The sequence below is a fragment of the Saimiri boliviensis genome, chromosome 6, assembly GCF_048565385.1.
Source record: "Saimiri boliviensis isolate mSaiBol1 chromosome 6, mSaiBol1.pri, whole genome shotgun sequence".
In the NCBI taxonomy this organism is placed as follows: Eukaryota; Metazoa; Chordata; class Mammalia; order Primates; family Cebidae; genus Saimiri; species Saimiri boliviensis.
In genome coordinates, this window is record NC_133454.1 from 60,412,623 (window position 1) to 60,432,440 (window position 19,818).

At 41.4% G+C, this 19,818-nt stretch overlaps 1 protein-coding gene and 1 pseudogene across 4 annotated transcripts; one reads left to right on the forward strand and one right to left on the reverse strand.

The window, feature by feature from the left end:
• Positions 1–197: 197 nt before the first annotated feature.
• TMEM218 (transmembrane protein 218) lies at positions 198–15,042 on the reverse strand. 4 transcript variants are annotated; one of them, XM_074400797.1, is made up of 5 exons: positions 13,847–14,122; positions 5,049–5,274; positions 4,337–4,414; positions 4,094–4,196; positions 198–926 (listed from the first exon to the last, which is right to left on the reverse strand). In XM_074400797.1, exons 2-5 carry the CDS (start codon positions 5,156–5,158, stop codon positions 792–794), a joined length of 426 nt encoding a protein of 141 aa, XP_074256898.1. In that variant the 5' UTR covers positions 5,159–5,274; positions 13,847–14,122; the 3' UTR covers positions 198–791. The 4 variants fall into 4 exon arrangements, with proteins under 4 accessions (XP_074256898.1, XP_039326983.1, XP_010332700.1 ...); XM_039471049.2 differs by lacking the exons at positions 4,337–4,414; positions 13,847–14,122 and adding an exon at positions 14,787–15,042; XM_010334398.2 differs by lacking the exons at positions 4,337–4,414; positions 13,847–14,122 and adding an exon at positions 14,132–14,773.
• A 994-nt stretch (positions 15,043–16,036) lies between these two features.
• LOC141584746 (keratin, type I cytoskeletal 18 pseudogene) lies at positions 16,037–18,002 on the forward strand (annotated as a pseudogene).
• The last annotated feature ends 1,816 nt before the right edge of the window (positions 18,003–19,818 follow it).

Here is a 19,818-nt window from a genome sequence, read left to right on the forward strand (position 1 = left end):
GAAAAGAGAAGACCCCCAAAAATGAACTCATGGTAATTAAATAAGGCACACAGAGCCCACCACATCATGAAAGAAAAAATTCCTACAGATACACAGCAAGACAAAAAACAAAAACAAACAAAAAAGATATTTCCATACCTTTCCTCTAATCCCAAGGAAACCTAAAGATACTTGATTCAAAAAGCTGTGGCCAAAAGTTCAAAGTGAAAGTCAGCTCTTTAGCTATTGTTTATTCTTTATTAGAGCAGAGGGAAGTGATACTCATTGCCTTTATAGAGCTCTGCGGAAATATATGCACAGAGTGGTCAATGACCAACATTTGAGCAAGTCTTCCAAATTATCACATTAAAATAACCTTTTGAATTTGCGTGCCTCTCCTTTTCAAATGACTGAAACCTCATAAGGAAAAATTTTATATATTATCAAAAAGAACCAGAAGCCAATGTGGTCTTTTCCCCAAAATCCACTTACTAAGGACTTGGCTGGAAATCCACTCTAAGCAGATCATCGTTACTATTTCCCTTTCAAAACAGTTGGAAATCCTAAGGTACGGGTACTTAAAAGACAGTAATAGCCTTCGTAAGCTGGTGAGAATCTAGCTCCACAGAGACAATTTGGCAGTTCTGTTTCTGGAAGCCAGGACTCAAGAGATGTGTCTTAGTGATGGACGGATACTCCTCTAATCTTAAGGCATGAGGGCTGTCAAAACAAGGGCTCTGAATAGTGCCTTTCTGCTCATCAGTGCTATCACAATGAAGAAGAGAACAGGTTTTCATTTTCCTGAAGAGTGTTCAGTAGGAGCGCAGTGGTTTGGCATAGATGGGCTCCAGAATATGATGGATTAAAACCAAGAAGAGGCTTCCGAGGAAGATGGCGCTAAGGAAAGCCAGCAGGACATAGCGGCCAATGAAAAAGTCATCCACAATCTGGAGAAAGAAAACATCAAAATGAAATTACTACCACTTAGGCACTCTGGCTGGGTTAATCTGAACTCTGTGGTGAATGGGCCAAGAGTTTGTTCATGTTTGTAACTCCCAATAACATCCTGCCCTGAGTCTCGTCTTCACATGGATAAAAAAGAATCTTTTCCTCAACTCCCTGAGCAGGAGACACAGGTCAAGAAGGAATTAATGAGGTATAGGGAAAAAATGGCTCAATTTAGGAGGTTGGTAAACACTTTGAAGTCCCTGGATGAATTATATTCTGAAATCCACTATCTGAAAGAGTTAATGAGAAGCTTTTGCTTGGTCCTAGAAAGGCTCATTTTTGTTGTTGTTAAAACACATTTTATTACAGAGAATTTTAAACATACATAAAAATACAATTGTATAATAACCCCCCATGTCTAGGACCCAACCCCAAAATCATCAATCCATTGTCATTTCAGGAGGGTTCATTTTCAAAATTAAAGGTAACTCTTTAAAGCTATCAGCAGGAGTCCCATGCCAAGGGGCAGGGAAAATGGCTATTTACCTAAGATACTAAAACACTAAGAGGATAGGTAACTTGCCCCAAATCAGAGAGTGGGCTGCTTGGCCTTACACCTGAGGCCCCAAAGATGTTGGTCTTTGCTGACAAAAACCTGTAACTGGTGTTGGCTCTCCCCACTTGTCCACTGTCCCCTGCCAGACCTCCACTCTCCCTAGATCCAAATGGTGGTGCTTAAATTTGGGCGGGGAAAAAGCAATTTAATCTATAGACCTATTAGAGCAATAGCACAAACCAGGTGGCTGACTGACTTCACAGAAGCTTTGAAATCCCAGTACCTAGGAGAGAATCCAAAACACCTGAAAGATAGTTGTGGCAGGCAGAATAATGGCCCAAAGATAGCCACATCCTAATCTCCAGAAATTGTGAATATGTTAGATTATATGTTAAAGGAGAATTAAGATTGCCAATCAGCTGTCCTTAAAATAGGATTAGCCTAGATTATCCAATCCAGGTGGACCCAGTGTAATCACAAGGATCCTTCCGAGTTAATAGGGAGGTGGAAGAGAGGGTCAGAGCAAGAGAGGTGAGAATTGAAGTGGTCAGTGAGGTGTGATGTTGCTGGCTCTGAAGATGGAGAAAGGGGGCTGTGAGCCAAGGAATATGAGCAGCCTCTAGAAGCTAGAAAGGATAAGGAAATGGATTCTTTCCTAGAACCTCCGGAAAGAATGCAGCTCTGCCAACCCCTTGCTGTTGGCCCAATGAGACTGATTTTGGACTCTAACCTACAGAACTGTAAGACATAAATCTTGTTGTGAACCACAGTTCGCAGTAATTTGTTACAGCAGCAATAGAAAACTAATATAGCAGCCATATGCAAAGCACCTAGTAGACCCGAGCCCTGGTAGGATCACTGAGATCCAAAGACACCTCAGCTGCTCCAGAGATTACCCCAACAGTCAACTTACAACAAAGGTCAGTTTGATAAAACAGCTTTAACATAACTTTGACCTTGGCTCCAGTACTGAACAAGTCTCTTGCGGGCCACATGTTTGCTCGTACGACAGGTTTCACTTTTTAATTAGCCAATTAGCAGGCCTTGGGGGCAGAAGGCCCAGGCCATGTATTATTGATACAGCACTGAGCCAGGCTGCTGCAGAGGCCAGCTCTCAAAACCTGAAAATGAGAACTCCAATTCTGCTGGCCATGCTGACAAACGTATTTTGCTCAAACCCCATTCTTCTCTCCTAGGTCTGAAACTCGTATGGCAGAGGATTGAGGGATTGGTTTTAAAAATGTGTTTGCTCTCTGCCCTTCTCCCAATGTTTACATCTGCAGCATCCAGAAATGTGGCAGCCTATATCCCTCTCCCCTTAAAAGACAAGAAAAATGAGGCGGGAATTTACCCCTGGCTCACACAAGTGGTACTCACACCTCCAGAGTGTTTTCCGAATGCTGACAACAAACTGTCGTCCTTGGAAACAGTTTCTTAAGTCTGCTTGGTAAGTACTATTTCCCTTGGAATTTTCAGAACGAATTCCCTTCCTCTTTCCATGGTTAATCCTAGAGTGTCGATTTTAGTTCAAAAGTTACATGTATAACCTTGTGTACTGTTGTTTGGCTAGTGTCAAAATGCTAACCGATGAGCTCTCTGGGATGGCCCCGGATATTCTCTTAGGTTCTGAACAATGAAGATTTTGAAGACGAACCTCAGCTTAAATCCTTGCTCTGCCTTTTGCTATGCGACCTTGGCCAAGTTACCTTAACCTCTTACAGACTCAGTATTCTTATTATAAAATGGGGATAAAAATGGCACCTATGTCATACTACTTAGGGCTGTCCTGAGGTTTAAATGAGACAGTGCAAACAAGAAACAAGGTGTTTGGCACAGGACCTGGCACATAGAAATCCCTTAAAGAATGTTAGCTATTTTCATGATCATTACTTAAAACATTGAAATGAAGGTTGAGAGGAAAGCTGTGAGGAGTAATGGGACAGAAGAGGTCAATGCCATTGCCAAGATCCCATGGGTCTGAGACCAGCCATGCATGGTAAAGCTGAGCCCCAAATCAGGAATGAACCACAACTTCAGAGAAGGACTAGGAGAGAGATAATAAAAATTAATTTAAAGAACTTTTTAATTCTGGGTGCTGACAGGTATGGTCCCAGGCATGAGGACCAAAGAACTCCCAGGAAACTGTTAGGAAAATTCTAGCACACGTCCCTCAGCACCCTCAGGGCACTGCATCGATTTCAGCCCAGGATCTGAGGGGAGGAGCCCAGGCTGCCAGGAATGGGAACACTTCCATCTCAAGCGCAGGCCTGTGACTATCCCTACTTCATTTTCTCTTTCTCGGTCCCCATGGTATGAGGTGGTTTTCCAACAGGCTGTTTTCAACTTGATGCAAACTAGAGTTGAGACCAAATCAGGCAAATAACTGCCTGGTGGGGTTGCAGGAGGAGTTCAGAGTTAGATTCTTTTCCTCAGTGAAGGGGCAGAGAAACTTAAAACTCCCTCTGAACTTTCCCCATCATTGATTGAACTTTACAGTTCTGACATCTCAGGCAACCTGATGTCAGGGAGCACTGAGGGCGGAGTGGACGTGCAGACCAAGAGAAGTAAGAATTAACAGCTCAGGAGGCAAAACAAAACCAACAGCTTTACCTTAACTTCCACCTCTGGGGCTGGGAATTCATCAGCTCGCGGGAAGAGCAACAGAACTGATGTGATGATCACAGCACCAAAGAATAAAAAAATGACAGAGAACCTGGGGTGAAAAAGACAAATTATTAAAAGCACTGTTTACAGTTTCTTCTCTGATGAGTTAGGTCTGGACGGTCTCTTTCTTGGGGCCAGTATTCTATGTTTCAGTCCCTTAACAATGCCCAGAAACCTGCTGCCCACAACCTCTTCATCCCAAAGTCCTTCTTCCTAGACAGGTACCAGCTGGGTGCATTCCTGCTTATTCTTGGTAATTCCCATTTCCTGAGAATGAAAATTTGTAGATTTTATTTTTACTTCTGCCCAAAGGCATAATCAAGAAAAACCAAAGCATCTCCTCTCTCCTTTTCCACTTCTGTTGTTTTTAGAACGGAATACTTAGAAAATTCCACAACTCTCTGCTTCATGCTAACACTACTTTGCCAGAGGCAATTCTACAGTGTTTTCAGAGTTGGTTTATGGCCTAACCCTGTTCTGAAGGCAACACCTGATAAAGGAAGCAGGCCCAACTCATCAAATGCTGCTTTGGTTTTCCTGGGTCCGGGGCTAGAGCCTTGGGGACTAGACCAAGCATCTGCCATAAATCTGAACAATTCAGAAACGCATGTGTACAACCTCGAGAAATTCAGTAAGCAGTGCAAGCAGAATTTCTTGTCATCTCTTGTGTCCCCCATCTCCTCCACAGTTAGAACTCAAGACCACCACTTCCTTCTCTTCCCATCTCTACTTCAGAGCATAAATAACACAGTTCGTGCTTATAAAAAGAGGTTAAAATGCAACTCATTCAAACTGCCAGTAATTACAAACTGATCTCTTAAATTCTAAATGTTTAATGAGCATCAGCAATTTTGCCTCTAATTGCTTTACCTAGGACTCCCAGCTGGAAAGAATGCCTTACCTCGCTGCCCCGGAGACTCTGGATAGCAGCACACACAGCAGCAGCACTGACACCCAGAGTAGGGCTAAGATGAAGACGCCCGCACCGACTCCAAGCACAGTGCCAGTCATCTTGCAGGGAGGCGGCGGCGGCGGCTCCCTACCCTGCACGCCGCAAGATCAAGTGTCCTCAGCGCTCCAGTGTGGTTTTCCTGACGCACACTCCCATGAAGGCATTCAGAGAAAGCCTAAACTCATTACAGGGAATTTTTTGATGATCAGTGTGTTAGGAGGATTACTCAGTACAGGTCATTAATTTTCAAAAATGTCCAGTCCCAGAGTCCCTTAATGGAAACTAGAAATTTAGAACCCAAAGCCTTTCTCTTTGGCAGGGACTGAGAGGGTGATTTCTGCTGTGCACTCAGAAGTTTTTTCTGAGTGTTTCCCTTCAAATTTGGTACATGAGCTCTACTCTGACTTCTTCCCCCGGCCCATGGGAGAAAGCTGAACCCTCTCTTGATAAAAAACCTTAACTAAGAACTGCTAGAAGACACCAGGGAATGGGAGCTTCAGGGCCAAAGCGGAAATTGAAGCTCTCAAGTTAAATCCATGGTGTGAGCTTTGACTTACCAAGCAATCAATCACAGATAATTCCCACTCCATTGTTGAGTTCTTATTCAAGAAGAAGAAAACCCTTAGTCCTTAGAGAAGAGGAACAGCCATCACTATTTTTGAACATTTACTATGTGCTAAGTACCATACAAACATACCTCATTTAATCCTGGTCTTCTGAGAGAGGTATTACTATATCCATGCTACAGAATGGCTAAGTGAGATATAAGCGCGATGGGGTATATATTAGTTTCCTAATTAGCAGCTCAAAACATACTCTCTCACAGTTCTAGAAGCCAGAAATCCAAAATAAAGGTGTCAGGAGGGTTGTACTCCCTCCAAAGGCTCTAGGGCAAGGGTTCCCAACCCCTGAGTCATGGTCCATGGCCTGTTAGGAACCGGGTCTCACAGCAGGAGGTGAGCAGCAGGCAAGCCAGCATTACTGCCTGAGCTCCGCCTCCTGTCATATCAGTGGTGGCATTAGATTCTCATAGGAGCATGAACCCTATTGTGAACTGCACATGCGAAGGATCTAGGTTGCACACTCCTTATGAGAATCTAATGCCTGAAGATCTGTGGTGAACAGTTTCATCTGAAAGCGTCTCCCTGCATTTCCCTGTGTGAAACTGCTTCCATGAAACCAGTCCCTGGTGCCAAAAAGGTTGGGAACGGCTGCTCTAGAGGAGACTCCTTCCCTGCCTCTTCCAGCTTCTGGTGGCTCCAGGCACTGCTCATTGGCTTTTAACTCACACTCCATTCTCAGCCTCCATCTTCCCATGGCATTCCCCTGTGTCTGTCTTTGCCTTTTCTGTCTCTTATTAGAGTACTTGTCATTGGATTTAGGGTCTGTACAAATAATCTAGTATTATCTTTAGATGCTTAAATCTGCAAAGACCCTTCTGTCAAACAAGGTCACAGTCACAGATTCTAGGGGTGAGGATGTGAACATATATTTTTTGGGACCACCATTCAACTCATAGCAGAATAACAGCACATTACACTACCTCCCTGGTTTTCCTTTTCAGCATCAGAGACAAGTCTTAAGCAAACACATTCCTCTAACTTGCTGATTTTCTTTACCCCATGGTTTAAATACCATGAAAATCTTAGCTATGAGAGGTTATAAAGTTATTGGAAAGGAGGGTCTAAGCATAGACTGCTTAAAAAATACATTTATTGAATCAACATTTATGATGTGCCTGTCATACACAGCACTGCGCTATAAGCTGGAGACACCAAAGGTGAGTAAGGCATCTTCTGACAGAAGCTCATGGTCTGTGGGAGAACATTGTCCTGAAAACGACTGGCCACATTACATTCTGACTAATGGTAAAAGTGAGGTGCAGTGACAACTACAATAGTGAGAAGGGCTTTATGAAGAAGTACTCCGCACATGCACATTTAGGAAAGACTCAGCATGAAAAGATGACAGAGTGAGGGGAGATGGGACCTGGGGCTCACCAGCATGCCTAACTTCTCTGGGAAAGAGTCTCCCCTCATTAGGGCCACATGGGCATCATCTTGGTCAATCTAACATGCCCAGGGTTTCCCCGTCTCTGAGTCTTTATACTTGCTGTTTCCACTGCCTGGAACTAACCCTCTACCCCAACCACGCCCGCTACTATTTGGAGTGGCTTTCCTCAGCCTTCTGATTTCTGCTTAAACGTCAGTCCTCAGTGAGGTCTTCCCTGAGTGTCTTCTCTAAAGTACCCCCTCAAACACTGACTCTCTATCACTCTATTTACTTCAGAGTGTCACAAAACTGTAGTTATATTTTTATTTACTTGTTTACAAGTTTATTTTCTGTCTCTCCATCTAGAGTAGTGAACACCATGAAGGCAGAGACCTGATATCTCTCACTGTGGTAACCCCAGTTCTTAGCACAGAATCTATGGGATGAATAAATGACACAGTGCTAACAAATCCACAAAAATCAGGTGAGGGAGTGAAAGGACCACAGGGAGTTTTACAAAGATGACTGTAACCTTTGGTCAATATGCTGGATGGGAGTTAACAAGGGAAGTGCCTCATACAACAGCAAACACAGAAATGTTCAATAAAGTAGAACAAGAAGAATTTAGTACACAGCAGAGCTTGAAAGCAATAAAGGAAAATTGTTAAGTGCTATTAAAAATGTAACTGAAGGCCTGAGCTGAGCCTAAAAGTCTATGAGGGTGCTGGTGTCTGATACAGACCTTTGGGGTGATTCTCTTCAGGGCAGATAAGGTCTCAAGCCCACGATGGCAAAGAACTAGAAATGAGAACAATGCAGAAAGCTGGGCCCTCACAGGGCTGACCAGTTTTTGAAATAGGGTCTAAAAAATTTGCTACTGACTTAGTTCGAAGAATGCTGGCTGGATGCTTCAGGCCACAAGTCAAAACACAACAGCCCAAGAGAAATCTGAATCCTCCCCACCCCCACATCATATGCTTGTGTGAGATTCAATACTACCAATGTGGTACAAAAATCCTAAATAGAAAGATTCTCATGAAAACTAGACTACAAGTGAGAACCCACTGGATCCCAGCAGAGACAAAAATGAAAACCACAGGCTGGTATGTGAGACTCCCTCGAGAGTAAGTGTAAAATAAAGATGTTTGCAGACATACAGAGGGTGAAACAGAGTTCGCTTCTCATGGATCCTCAGTGAAAGAACTACTCAGAGACATACTTCAGCAAGAAGGAAAATGAACCAAGAGAGGAGGTATGAGATGGAGGAAGAGTGGTGAGAAAAATACTAAGAAATATTGACAGTAAAGATTTCTGTAATAATGACAATTTTTGAGGGGTTAAAAATAAGAAATAACTAAAATATGACTCAACAGTTATATGGTAAATGGAAAAGGGTAGTTCAAAGTTAAAACATTCTACAGTTGTTTTGGAGGAAGTATATGTTTTTTAAGGTAAGTACGCATGTTAAAAAAAAAGCAAACAGCAAGCAACAGAAATAGAACAAATAACTTCCATACTAGTAAAGTAAAAACAAAATAAAGAAAATAGAAAGTGGGACAAGGGTCAGGAGTAATGTGGTAGGTGGCAGAACAAAGAATAAGCAAGGAAAATGGAAAATATAAAATAAGATTGTAAAAATAAATCCAAATACAACAGTAATCATAGTACATGGAAACATTATATTTGACTACTAAAAGAAATTCTCTTAGATTTTTCTTTTTAAAAATAGCTCTGTATAAAAGCTCTACAGAAAGCACAGTGAGATGCTGAAAATAAAGAGATTGAGAAAGATATGCAAAGCAAATATTAACAAGACAAAAACCAGGGAAGGAGGGAATAAGGAGATGGTCAGTGAGTACAGAATTTCAGTTTTGCAAGATGAAAACATTCTGGAGATGTTTCACATCACTGTGAATATACTTAATACTACTGATCTGGACCCTTAAAAATGGTTAAGACAGAAAATTGTATTTATTTATTTATTTATTTTAGCCATGGTTGGAAAAAAAAATAAGTGAAGCAAAATAAAATATAAGCTACTGAAGCAATATACTAATATTTTTGTGGATTTGTTTTCCTTAACCTATAAATTCAATGCAATTCTAACCAAGGTCTAAAAACATTTTTTTGTGGAACTTGAAAATGGATCCTAAGCAAACTAGATGTAAAGCTCTGAAAAATATTAATAAGAACAGTCACAAAAAAGAACAATTCAGTAAAAAGATACAACTTGAAACAAATGTGAACCCAACAACAAAACCTCCAAACACATAAAGCCAAAACAGACAGAAGTACTATAATAAATGGTACTAAACCATTAATTTAGTGGGAGATTTTAAAAATATATATCTCAGAAACTGATAGATCAAGCAGATAAAAAATAAGAATAAACACTTGAGAAAGAGGATATCTGAATGAGAATAAATGTATAAAAAGGTACTCAACTTAATTAGTCATTAGGAAATTGCAAATGAAAACCAAAATTCAGTACCTTCATATACCCACCAGAATGGCTAACATGAAAATGACAGACAACACCAAGTGTTGAAAAGATGTGGAGTAACTGGAATCCTCATATACACCTGGTGAGGGCCATAGTTTGTTAACCACTACTTTGGAGACTATTGGCAGTATCTAATAAAGCTGAATATAAATGCACCCTACATCCAGCTCTTCACGGAAATGCACACATAAGTTCACCAAAAGACATCGCAGCCCTACTTGAAATCGCTAAAACCTCAAACAATCCAAATATCTACCAGTAGAGTGGATATAGTATTTACAATCTATTCATTCATACAGTGTAAAAAGCATTATGTAGTATAAAGCAATGAGAATAATATAAAGCAATGAGAAAGAACACACTCAACTAGACTCAACAATGTGGATGAATTTCACAAATATTGAGTGCAAAAAACTAGAGGCAAAGAGTTCATATTATATGATTCCATTTATATAATGTTCAAAAATAGGTCAAACTAATTTTAAGGGCTAGAGGTCAGAAGTATGGTGGCTGGTGAAACATAGTGACTGTAGGGGGTTCAGGGAGATGCTGATAAAATTCTGCTTCTTGATCTGGGTTTTGGTCACCTGGCTTTGTTCATACAGTGATGTTGTATCTAACTATGTACTTAGGATTTATATACTTTTCTGTATGTGTTTTACCCTTCATTAAAAAGTTTACATAAATAATGTTAAGAGATGTATCAGCCAAGTGTAGTAAATGGACCCATTTTTGGTCCTGATTCAAACAAAACATTGTAAAAACATTTTATGAAATGATTGGGGAAATCTGAAGAATATATAGTATTAGGAAATTGCTGTTTGTATTTTCAGCAAAAAAAATTTTTAAGATGGTATTATATTGTTAAAAGATTCTTTATCATAAAGACATATACATACACACAAGTAACACATTACAGATAATAGAAAAGAGTTTCTTAGAAGCTTTATATTATCTGGGGGAGAGAAGGTGAAGGGGGTGACAGGAAACAAGAGTAGTCATGAGCTAGTTGCTGAAGCTGGGTGATGAGTGTGTAGATGTTTGCTATTCTATTTTCTATACTTCTGAATATATTCAAAACTTTCATAACAAAAAGATGTGGCTATGTATATCTGTGTTAGTATGAAGAAGCATAACAAAAGGTGAGTAAGATTTGTATAGCTAAAATCATAAAACATTATTCAAAGACAAAAAAAATAAGAGAGAGAGAGAGAGAGAGAGAGAGAGAGAGAGAGAGAGAGACCTGAATAGAGAAATAAAGCAGACCTGAAGAGAGAAATAACCTGTGTTCCTGGATGGGATGGTTCAACTACAAAATTTTAATTTTCCTTAACCTATAAATTCAATGCAATTCTAACCAAAGTCTAAAAACAATTTTTTGTGGAACTTGAAAACGGATCCTAAATTCATATGGAAGAGCAAAAACCCAAGAATAGCCAAAACAATTTTGAGAACTACGATGGCAACTTGCCTTTCTTGTTACCAACTGCCGCAAGACACATTAAAAAACCAAAGTAATTAAAACAGTGTGATAGTGGCACAAAGACACATGGCCCAGTGGCATAAAATCGAGAACCCAGAAACAGATACATGCATTTGTGAGAAGTTTCTACAGGACAGAGTTGGCTTTACGATTCAGTGGGTAAAGAATTTCATAGATGGTGTTGGGACAAACGATTCTCCAACAGGAAAATAATAAAACTAGATCTCTATATGATATATAGAAGTCGATTTTAAATGGAAAGTAATTCATAATGAAATAGCATATGTTTAAATATACAAATGTTCAGGCTGACTACACTAGAATACATAATGAAGTACAGTAGTCAGATGCTTGCACCTAAACTTAGAATCACCACGAACGCAAAAGCTTCAAATGCAGACTATGCAGGTGTGTTGTTCTGGCAACTCAAATACCACGAGCTGTGCTGCCTTCAGTTACATGATTTGCTAGAGTGATGAACAACTCTTGTTAAAGTTCCAAACCACAAATAAGTATAATTTTCCCCTGATTTACATTAGAGTTGCATTCCTGGAAATTTTACTATATTAAACTGTGCCAAAAAAAAAATACATTATGTTTATACAAAAACTGGAGTTAGGCTCTAGACTCAGATAATTGAGTATCCTGTGGGATACTCAAAAGTTGCACAGGATACAGGACACTTCTTCATTGTGAGGACTGTCCCATGCATTTCAGAACATCTAGCATTCCCAGTCCTGATCTGTAAACCCTAGTAGTGCCTCCAATCACAAGAGTAACAAAATACACCTTCACAAATTCCAAACACCCCTAAACAGGCAGCAACACCTCCTTGGAGAACCTCTGTTCTAAAAAAACCTCTTGCATAAAGAGACATGTACAAGGTGTTTATTGCAGCTTTGTTTACAATAGCAAAAGATCAGGGAAAAACAACTAAATGTTCATGAATCAGGAAACAGCTGCAATATTATATATTCATGATGAACACAAAATGAATGAAATTAATCTATATGTATTGTTGTGAACGTCTCAAAAACAATGTTGAGTGACAAAAACAAGTTGCAAAATGGAACTCATAGTATACTGTTTATATTTTTAAAATTAAATACGATCTAAACAGTTACATTGTTTCTGATGTACACATACACATCAGAAGTATAAAAACATGGGCATAAATGATGTATGACAATTTTAGGAGACTATTTGCCTCTGGAGAGGGAGGAAGGAAAGGGAATGGGGCTGGGAGTGAAAATAAAAGGGATCTGAACTAAATCTGTGATGTTTTATTCCTTTAAAATAAAAAACTTGAGCTGGTGTGCCAAATGTTAATATTAATCCGATTGGTGGACATAGATATCATACTACCTAATGTACCATTTTCTATTTTTAAAATTGGGGGGATAGTTTTTAACTTTTAAAAAAAGGCAGGGTGTGGTGGCTCACGCCTGTAATCCCAGCACTTTGGGAGGCCAAGGCAGGTGGATCATGAGGTCAGAAGATCAGCCTAGCCAAGATGGTGAAGCACCGTCTCTACTAAAAATACAAAAATTAGCCAGGCACAGCGGCAGGTGCCTGTCATCCCAGCTACTTGGGAGGCTGAAGCAAGGGAATTGCTTGAAACCAGGTGGCAGAGGTTACAGTGAGCCTTGATCGTGCCACTGCACTCCAGCCTGGGCGATAGAGTGAGACTCTGTCTCAGAAAAAAAATGAAAAAGAAAAAGAAAGATAATGAGTAGCAGAATGCATATGAATGGGTGACCAGTTAGGAAACTATTGCAGTTCTCCAGATAAGAGATGATGAAGGTCTGCACTCTAGACTTAGCTGTGTCAAGGGAGGTATTAGAAATGACTCAAGTTTCTAGCTTAGTTGACTAAGCTGATAGTACTGCCCTTAAGAAAACAATTATTTAAATGTAATTTATGCTAGCCTGGATATTACACAAATAACCTAGAAGACTTGGAGCAACTCTAACAGAATAGAGGGCAAATGGTAGCTGAAGCTGGCTGGAACCATTAGAAATGTAGCCCTTCAATCCCCCATAGTAGCCTAAGAGTTAATAAGACATTGGATTTATATGTGGTATGGCTTTAAAGAAATAAGATAAACATTCCCAAGGTCTTCTAAGAATGGAGTTGATAATTTTATAGACAAACTATATATTTTCTTACTAAGCATAGAAAAGAAGGGCTGGGTATAGTACAGAGGGCTGCTATAGGAAAAGAGAGGACATCTAGTCATTTTTATCTTACTTCAATGTGAGAATAATATCTGATAATTTCCATGTTGGAATAGCTAAATTATTTTTGAGTACAATACAATAAAATATAAAAACAAAAGTGTTTTTATTTACTGTTGATGCCATCTTTAAACGTTCTTTGAGAAGTGACGGTTTAGCAAATGTGATTTCAAGGGTAAGTCCATTTACCTAATATCTGTGGCATTCAAAACCGGTAGACTGGAGTTGGAAAAAATCATTTAAATTTGAGCAGTTCAGCAGCTGACAACAAGAGCAACTACAGGGTCAATTTTTTTCCCTCTGTGCTCAGTGCTGTGAGGTTTTTCTCTGGAAAGAGTCTGTTCAAAACCTTTTTGATGTGTGTGTTCATTTAACGGTTGTTTCTACATACCCTTTCACCCAGCTGTCAGAGAAAACAAGAATAAATTGACTGACCTCTGCACAGGTAACCTAATGGATTAAAAATACACTACTCACCACCAAGCTGATCATCATGAGTGAGAATACTAACGGCCATTATAAGATGACTTACTATCTTAGATAAATGCGGATTCCTCAGAGGGTAATGTGGCCTAAGTGCTGCTGCTGGTGGGAGATAGCTCACCCAGCCCCCGATCTTCAGGCTGACTCAAGCCCTTGAAAGCAACACTAAACAGTGGGTTACAGGAGTGAAGTGCTCTTCTGGAAGAGTCCTTTTCACTTTGCTTTATAGCTGTTCCCAAACCTTCAAAAACAACTTGGAACTTTCACAATTGTGTTTCTACTTTAAACACTTCACTACCTTTTGAATTTTAAAGTATTAGAATAACACCTTTACCTTTGTAATTAGGTAAAATACAAGCCTGGAGAAAAAAAAAAAAATCAGTTGTCAAGCTCCCAAAATGCCACCGATGTAGCATCTGCTCTTAATACGTTGATAGAAAAGGGGGGATCAGTAAACCCAGGTCTCGTCCTTGCATCCCTCTCCTGGACGGTGCTGTGGGTTGGAAGCACTGCAGAGCCTCGGTCTATCCGCTGTCTGCATCTCACAGCACTGCAGGCTGGGAACACCCCACTTGAACTCTAAGCTTCTCCACCACCCTTTTTTTGGTGACCCAAACAGGAGAGAGGAAAACAATGCCCCCCACGTCTCGTCTTCAGAATGTTCACCTGGCCACCTCCCAGTAGCTGGAGAGGGATTAAGGTCTCGGTCATAAGAGATCTGAATCAAGCACTGACATATCCTTTTCTTAGGAGCATGAAACATACAACAGTCCTTCTTTTTCTGCCCCCAGTTAAGTATTTATTAGCCGGGTCCTGGGTCCAGATCGGCAGTAAGGGTGGTCTGCGACGGTCCGTGCATCGCCGTCCGCCCACGCCTTCTTCCAATCACCTCAGCCCGACCCTTCACCTTTCTCGCTTCTCCGCAGCCACCCCACTTTCCTCATCTCCGCCCACCCCACGTGGATCCCACTCTCCCCGGCTCTACTCACACCTCAGGTTCCGGCCAGTTCCAGCCCACTGGGCTCTGGTTTACTTAGAGCGAATCACAAGTGGGCTTTCATTCACGTGATTTAAGATTGACTAATCAGCGTCGCTCTTTCAACACACAACTTCTTCCTCATTAGCTTACTCCTAGGGCGGCTCCCGGTAACGCCGAGCGCGGTGGGTTGGCTTGTCACCCTTCGTTACGCCCTCCGATTGGTGCTGCCTGTTGGCCCTTGGACCGGCTTCGGTTCGGTAGACCGTGGCGGTCAGAGCTGCACGCCGCCCCCCCGTCAATCACACCATCCCCTCCTTAACTCACTGGGCCATTGGTCAGTCTAGCCTGAGGGCGGGTTGTTGGGCGGAAGAGAGAAGCTTTTTCCGGTCTCACTCGCTGTTACCATAGAGATTTCGCATCCGGGCAGCGGAGCAGCGGGGTCGGGCAGCCCAGATCTTGAAGTCCGGAGAGCTGTACGATCTCGACATTAATGTCTGTTCCGGGGTCTCAAAAACGCCACAATCCCAAACCCACTGGCTCGAGTGGGGCGCAAGATGTTGGGGACAAGTCAGCTCAGGCCTGGTCATTAAGTGTCCCCAACAACCCTCCTGGAGGGAACTGAGGACAAAGCACCAGTTGTAATAACGGCACGCTTCATTTATCTTTATCTCACCTTATTTTATTTGACATTTAATTCTTCCGTTAACCTTGCGAAGCAAACTGAGGCAAGGATCATTCTACCCATGGGACAGTCTGGGGAAGCGGCCTGGGGTCCATCAAGAAAACTGCCTCCAGGCTACTGAAAGTGGAGCTGGCCCACGCTGTTGGCTGACTGCTGTTACCTAACTGCCTACTAAAGCTTGCCATGACTTTGCTTTGAGGCTATGGCTTGTTAGACCAAAAGATGCATCAATCAGGACAACCAAAGGAAGTAGGACCGGAGGCTGGTGCTCCACCACTAAATCAGGAAGGGAAAACAAACGATAATCAAAACAATACCAAATTGGAGAGCCGCACCATTTGAACCTTTGGCTTTAAACAAAATTCAGAAATATCAGAAGCAATCTATTTACTCCTAGAGCACTGAATCTCTGATTTAAGGAATTCTCCTGAATCACAGCTTTATGAACCAAAAAGAAGATGCTTGAATTTCATCAACTGCCCGTCTCAAATTTATTCTACTTTCAAGGCTTCATTTGCAGTCACATAAACTAACTAGTGATTTCTTAAGTGTTTAGCAACTTAACATTACTTGGCTCAGTGAAGAGCTCTGTGGCTAAGAAATCCTTTATTTTGATGAATTCATTTTATTGGAATTGGGTGTTGACTGCAGCTATGTGCTGTTAGGAACTGTGGGGATATACAAGAAATGAGATGGGACTCCTGTCATAGTAGCCTGTGGTTTTGTAGTGTTAGTCCAACCACACATGAAACAACTAGGAAACACTTTCAAGCAAGATATAGCAATGGTGTAACCCTATTGTACAATTAATTTCTCCAAAACACAATAATACTTCATATTTGCAGAACATTTTGTAGTTTCCAGAGCACTTCTTTCCTTGTATTATTTAGGGGATATTTTGTTTTGGCTAAGTTGATGTGTATGTTTTTATGATTGAGCTAGAACAGATGCTGGGCCCTAGCATATGAGTAGGGACAGGAAAGGTAGAACAGAATCCAGGGAGAGAAAGTAGTTTGAGCAAAGAGGCCGAGGCAAGAATGTGCATTGAATATCTGGAGAATAATGTGGAGACAAATGATGGCAAGTGATGTGTAGACAAACTGGTCAGAACTGGCTCTGAGACATTAATATTTTGGAGGAAAGTGGTCAAAAGTTCAAAGTTGGAGATTGGAAAAGTTAACTTCCTTACATTTCTAATGATCAGATTGGCTACGTTATAAATTAAGAATGGGCGGGGCTTGAGAACCTGAATCCTGTTCTCTCGCTTTTCTCCTTAGGCAGCATGAGCTTCACCATTTGCTCTACCACCTCCACCAGCTACCAGTCCCTGTGCTCCATCCAGTGCCCTGTCCATCAGCAGCGTGGCCAAAGTCTATGGAGGCCTCAGGGGCCTGGGCTCCTGGACCTCAGTGTCCCGTTTCACCAGCTTCTGGGGCGACTGGGGTCTGGAGGCCTGGCTGCAGGGATGGCCTGGGATCTGGCAGGAATGGGGGACATCTACCACGCAAAGCCTGAATGACTGCCTGGCCTTCTTACCTGGACAGGATGGGGACTCTGGTGACTAAGAATCAGAGGCTGGTGAGCAAAATCTGAGAGCACCTGAAGAAGAAGGAACTCCAGGTCAGAGCCTGGGGGCATTACTTCAAGACCATCAAGGACCTGAGGGGCTCATATCTTTGCAAAGTCTATGGACAATGCTTATATCATTCTGCAGATTGACTTTAGAGTCTTGCTGCTGATGACTTTAGAATCAAGTATAAGACAGACCTGGCCATGTGCCAGTCTGTGGAGAGCAACATTCATGGGCTCCACAAGGTCATTGATGACACCAATGTCACTTGGCTACAGCTGGAGATAGAGATGGAGGCTCTCAAGGAGGAGCTGCTCTTCATGAAGAAGAAACACAGGGAAGAAGTAAAAGGCCTATAAGCTCTGATTGCCAACTCTGGGCATTTGCCATGGAGGTAAATGCCCCCAAATCTCAGAGAGATCATGGAAGACCTCCTGGCCCAGTATGATGAGCTGGCCCAGAAGAACCAAGAGGAGCTGGACAAGTACTGGTCCCAGAAAACTGAGGAGCTCACAAGAGTGGTCACCACGCAGTCCACCAAACTAGGAGCTGCTGAGATGACACTTATGGAGCTGAGTTGTATAGTTCATCTTGGAGATCAACCTAGACTCAGTGAGAAATCTGAAGGCCATCTTGGAGAGCAGCCTGAGAGAGGTGGAGGCCCACTATTCCATGCAGATGGAGCAGCTCAATGGGGTCCTGCTGCACCTGGTTTCGGAGATGGCACAGACCCGGGAAGAAGGGCAGCACCAGGTCCAGGTGTATAAGACCTTGCTGAACAGCAAAGTCAAGCTGGAGGCTGAGATTGCCACCTACCACCGTCTGCTGGAAGATGGGGAGGACTTCAGTTGTGGTGATGTCCTGGATGGCAGCAACTCTATGCAAACCATCCAAAAGACCATCCAGGACAGTGGACGGCAAAGTGGTGTCTGAGACCAACAACACCAAAGTTCTGAGGTGCTGAACCAGCAGAAGCATGGTACCCTTTGGGGAGTTGGAGGCCAGTGAAAACTTCAGAAGTCATTGGATGTCAAAAATAAATAAAAGAATGGACATGAATGAGGAGGTACTCCAAAGTTTTTTACATCTTCTTGAATAGATATAACATTATTAGGTTTTCTCTCTCTTAAGAGGGGACCCACCTCCCAAGTACTCCCCAACTGCACCCCTTAACTAGGAAAGGGGTGTTATTAATAGTTTTCTAATTAAATGATATCATATCCTCTTAATGAGATTGAGAGAAGTGCTGTGATCATAGTGCTTCATCTTTTGCTGTCTCAGAATCAAAACTGTTTTCCTCACTCTAAAAAAGACTGATTATTTGATTATCTAATCTTTCTCTTTTAAAAAATTGTCATCCCCGGCCAGGTGTGGTAGCTAAAGCCTGTAATCCTAGCACTTTGGGAGGCTGAGGCAGGTGGACCACCCGAGGTCAGGAGTTCAATACCAGCATGGCCAATATGGTGAAACCCTGTCTCTACTAAAAGTACAAAAATTAGCCAGGCATGGTGGTATTCCCAGCTACTGGGGAGGCTGAGGCAGGCGAATCAGTTGAATCCAGGAAGCAGAGGCTGCAGTGAGCCAAGATGGAGCCACTGCACTCTAGCCTGGGCAACAGAGTGAGACTCCATCTTAAAAAAAAAAAAAAAAAAAAAAAAAAAGTCTTTTCTATGCTGTATTCTACAGCACCTCTACACGTCGCTCCACATCTCTATGGTATATGTATGTATTCCTCATACTTGTAGAATGCACATAGGTGCCCTATATAAATGCATGTCATTTTGTTAACTTATTTTCTCCTCTCTTAAACAAAAAAGTCAAAGCAACAGTAACAAAAACCAGTGTTTCATTTCCTCCTCCTCAAATGCATAAAATCGCTCATAATGCTGCCCAATAGAGGAGAAGAATACAAAGAGGTCACTAGGGTTACCAAGTGTATGGAATGATTTCAAAAGATGTAAAGTTTTTTTGCTTATTTTATGGTTATCAAAACTTTCTGCCAGTAAGCCCTGAATTTTTTGTATACCACTTCTTGTGTGATTATTAGCATTTCTATAGGTGTGAAAATGTAGCAAAAAAATGAAGTAATTGTTGATTATTGGCTGAGGCTCAAAAATGACTAATTTTTCTAATTCTCAATTTTGTTAACTGAAAAACCAAGTAAACAAAAATATCCTCAATGAGTATTGTCAGCAGTTAAAGCCAAATTACTGACCTTCCACAGCCACCCAGAATTACCACCATGACTTTCCAGATCACAATATTCACCTGTTGTTGTAGACCAAGGGTTGGCAAACTATTTGGCCTGTAGGCTTAATCTCAGCTTGTATGACCTGCAAACTAAGAATGATTTTTACATTTAAATGCTTGGGGAAAAAAAAAAAAAAACAAAAGAAAAATGCTCTGTGACATATGAAAATTATATTAAATTTAAAGTTTGGTTTCCATAAGTAAAATTTTACTAGAAGCCAGGAATGCTCATTTGCTTACGTGTTGTTTATGCCTCCTTTTGCTTTATAACAGCAGAATTGAGTACTTACCACGAAGACTATATAGCCCATAGCCTAAAATATTTACTACTGGTCCCTTTAAGAAAAGGTTTTAATTCTTACTACCTTAGAGATTTTTAATGAATCATGTCTGATGAACTGTCGGAATTGAAACAAACTTGGGAAATCATTTAGTGTTATTTAAAAATCTCACAATGATAGAGTTATGTTACCTCTTTCCTAAAATCACATATTCAGTGGACAGAGGTGGTATTAATACTAGCATCCTAGTTCCCCTGGT

Coding starts and splice junctions, on each gene's coding strand:
- TMEM218 (XM_074400797.1), bottom strand. CDS start 5,158: ATGACTGGCACTGTGCTTGGAGTCGGTGCGGGCGTCTTCATCTTAGCC. Junction 4,197..4,336: donor AAGGACTTTGGGATGAAGAG/GTTGTGGGCAGC, acceptor TTTTCACCCCAG/GTTCTCTGTCATTTTTTTAT. Junction 927..4,093: donor CCCCAGAGGTGGAAGTTAAG/GTAAAGCTGTTG, acceptor TTCTTTCTCCAG/ATTGTGGATGACTTTTTCAT.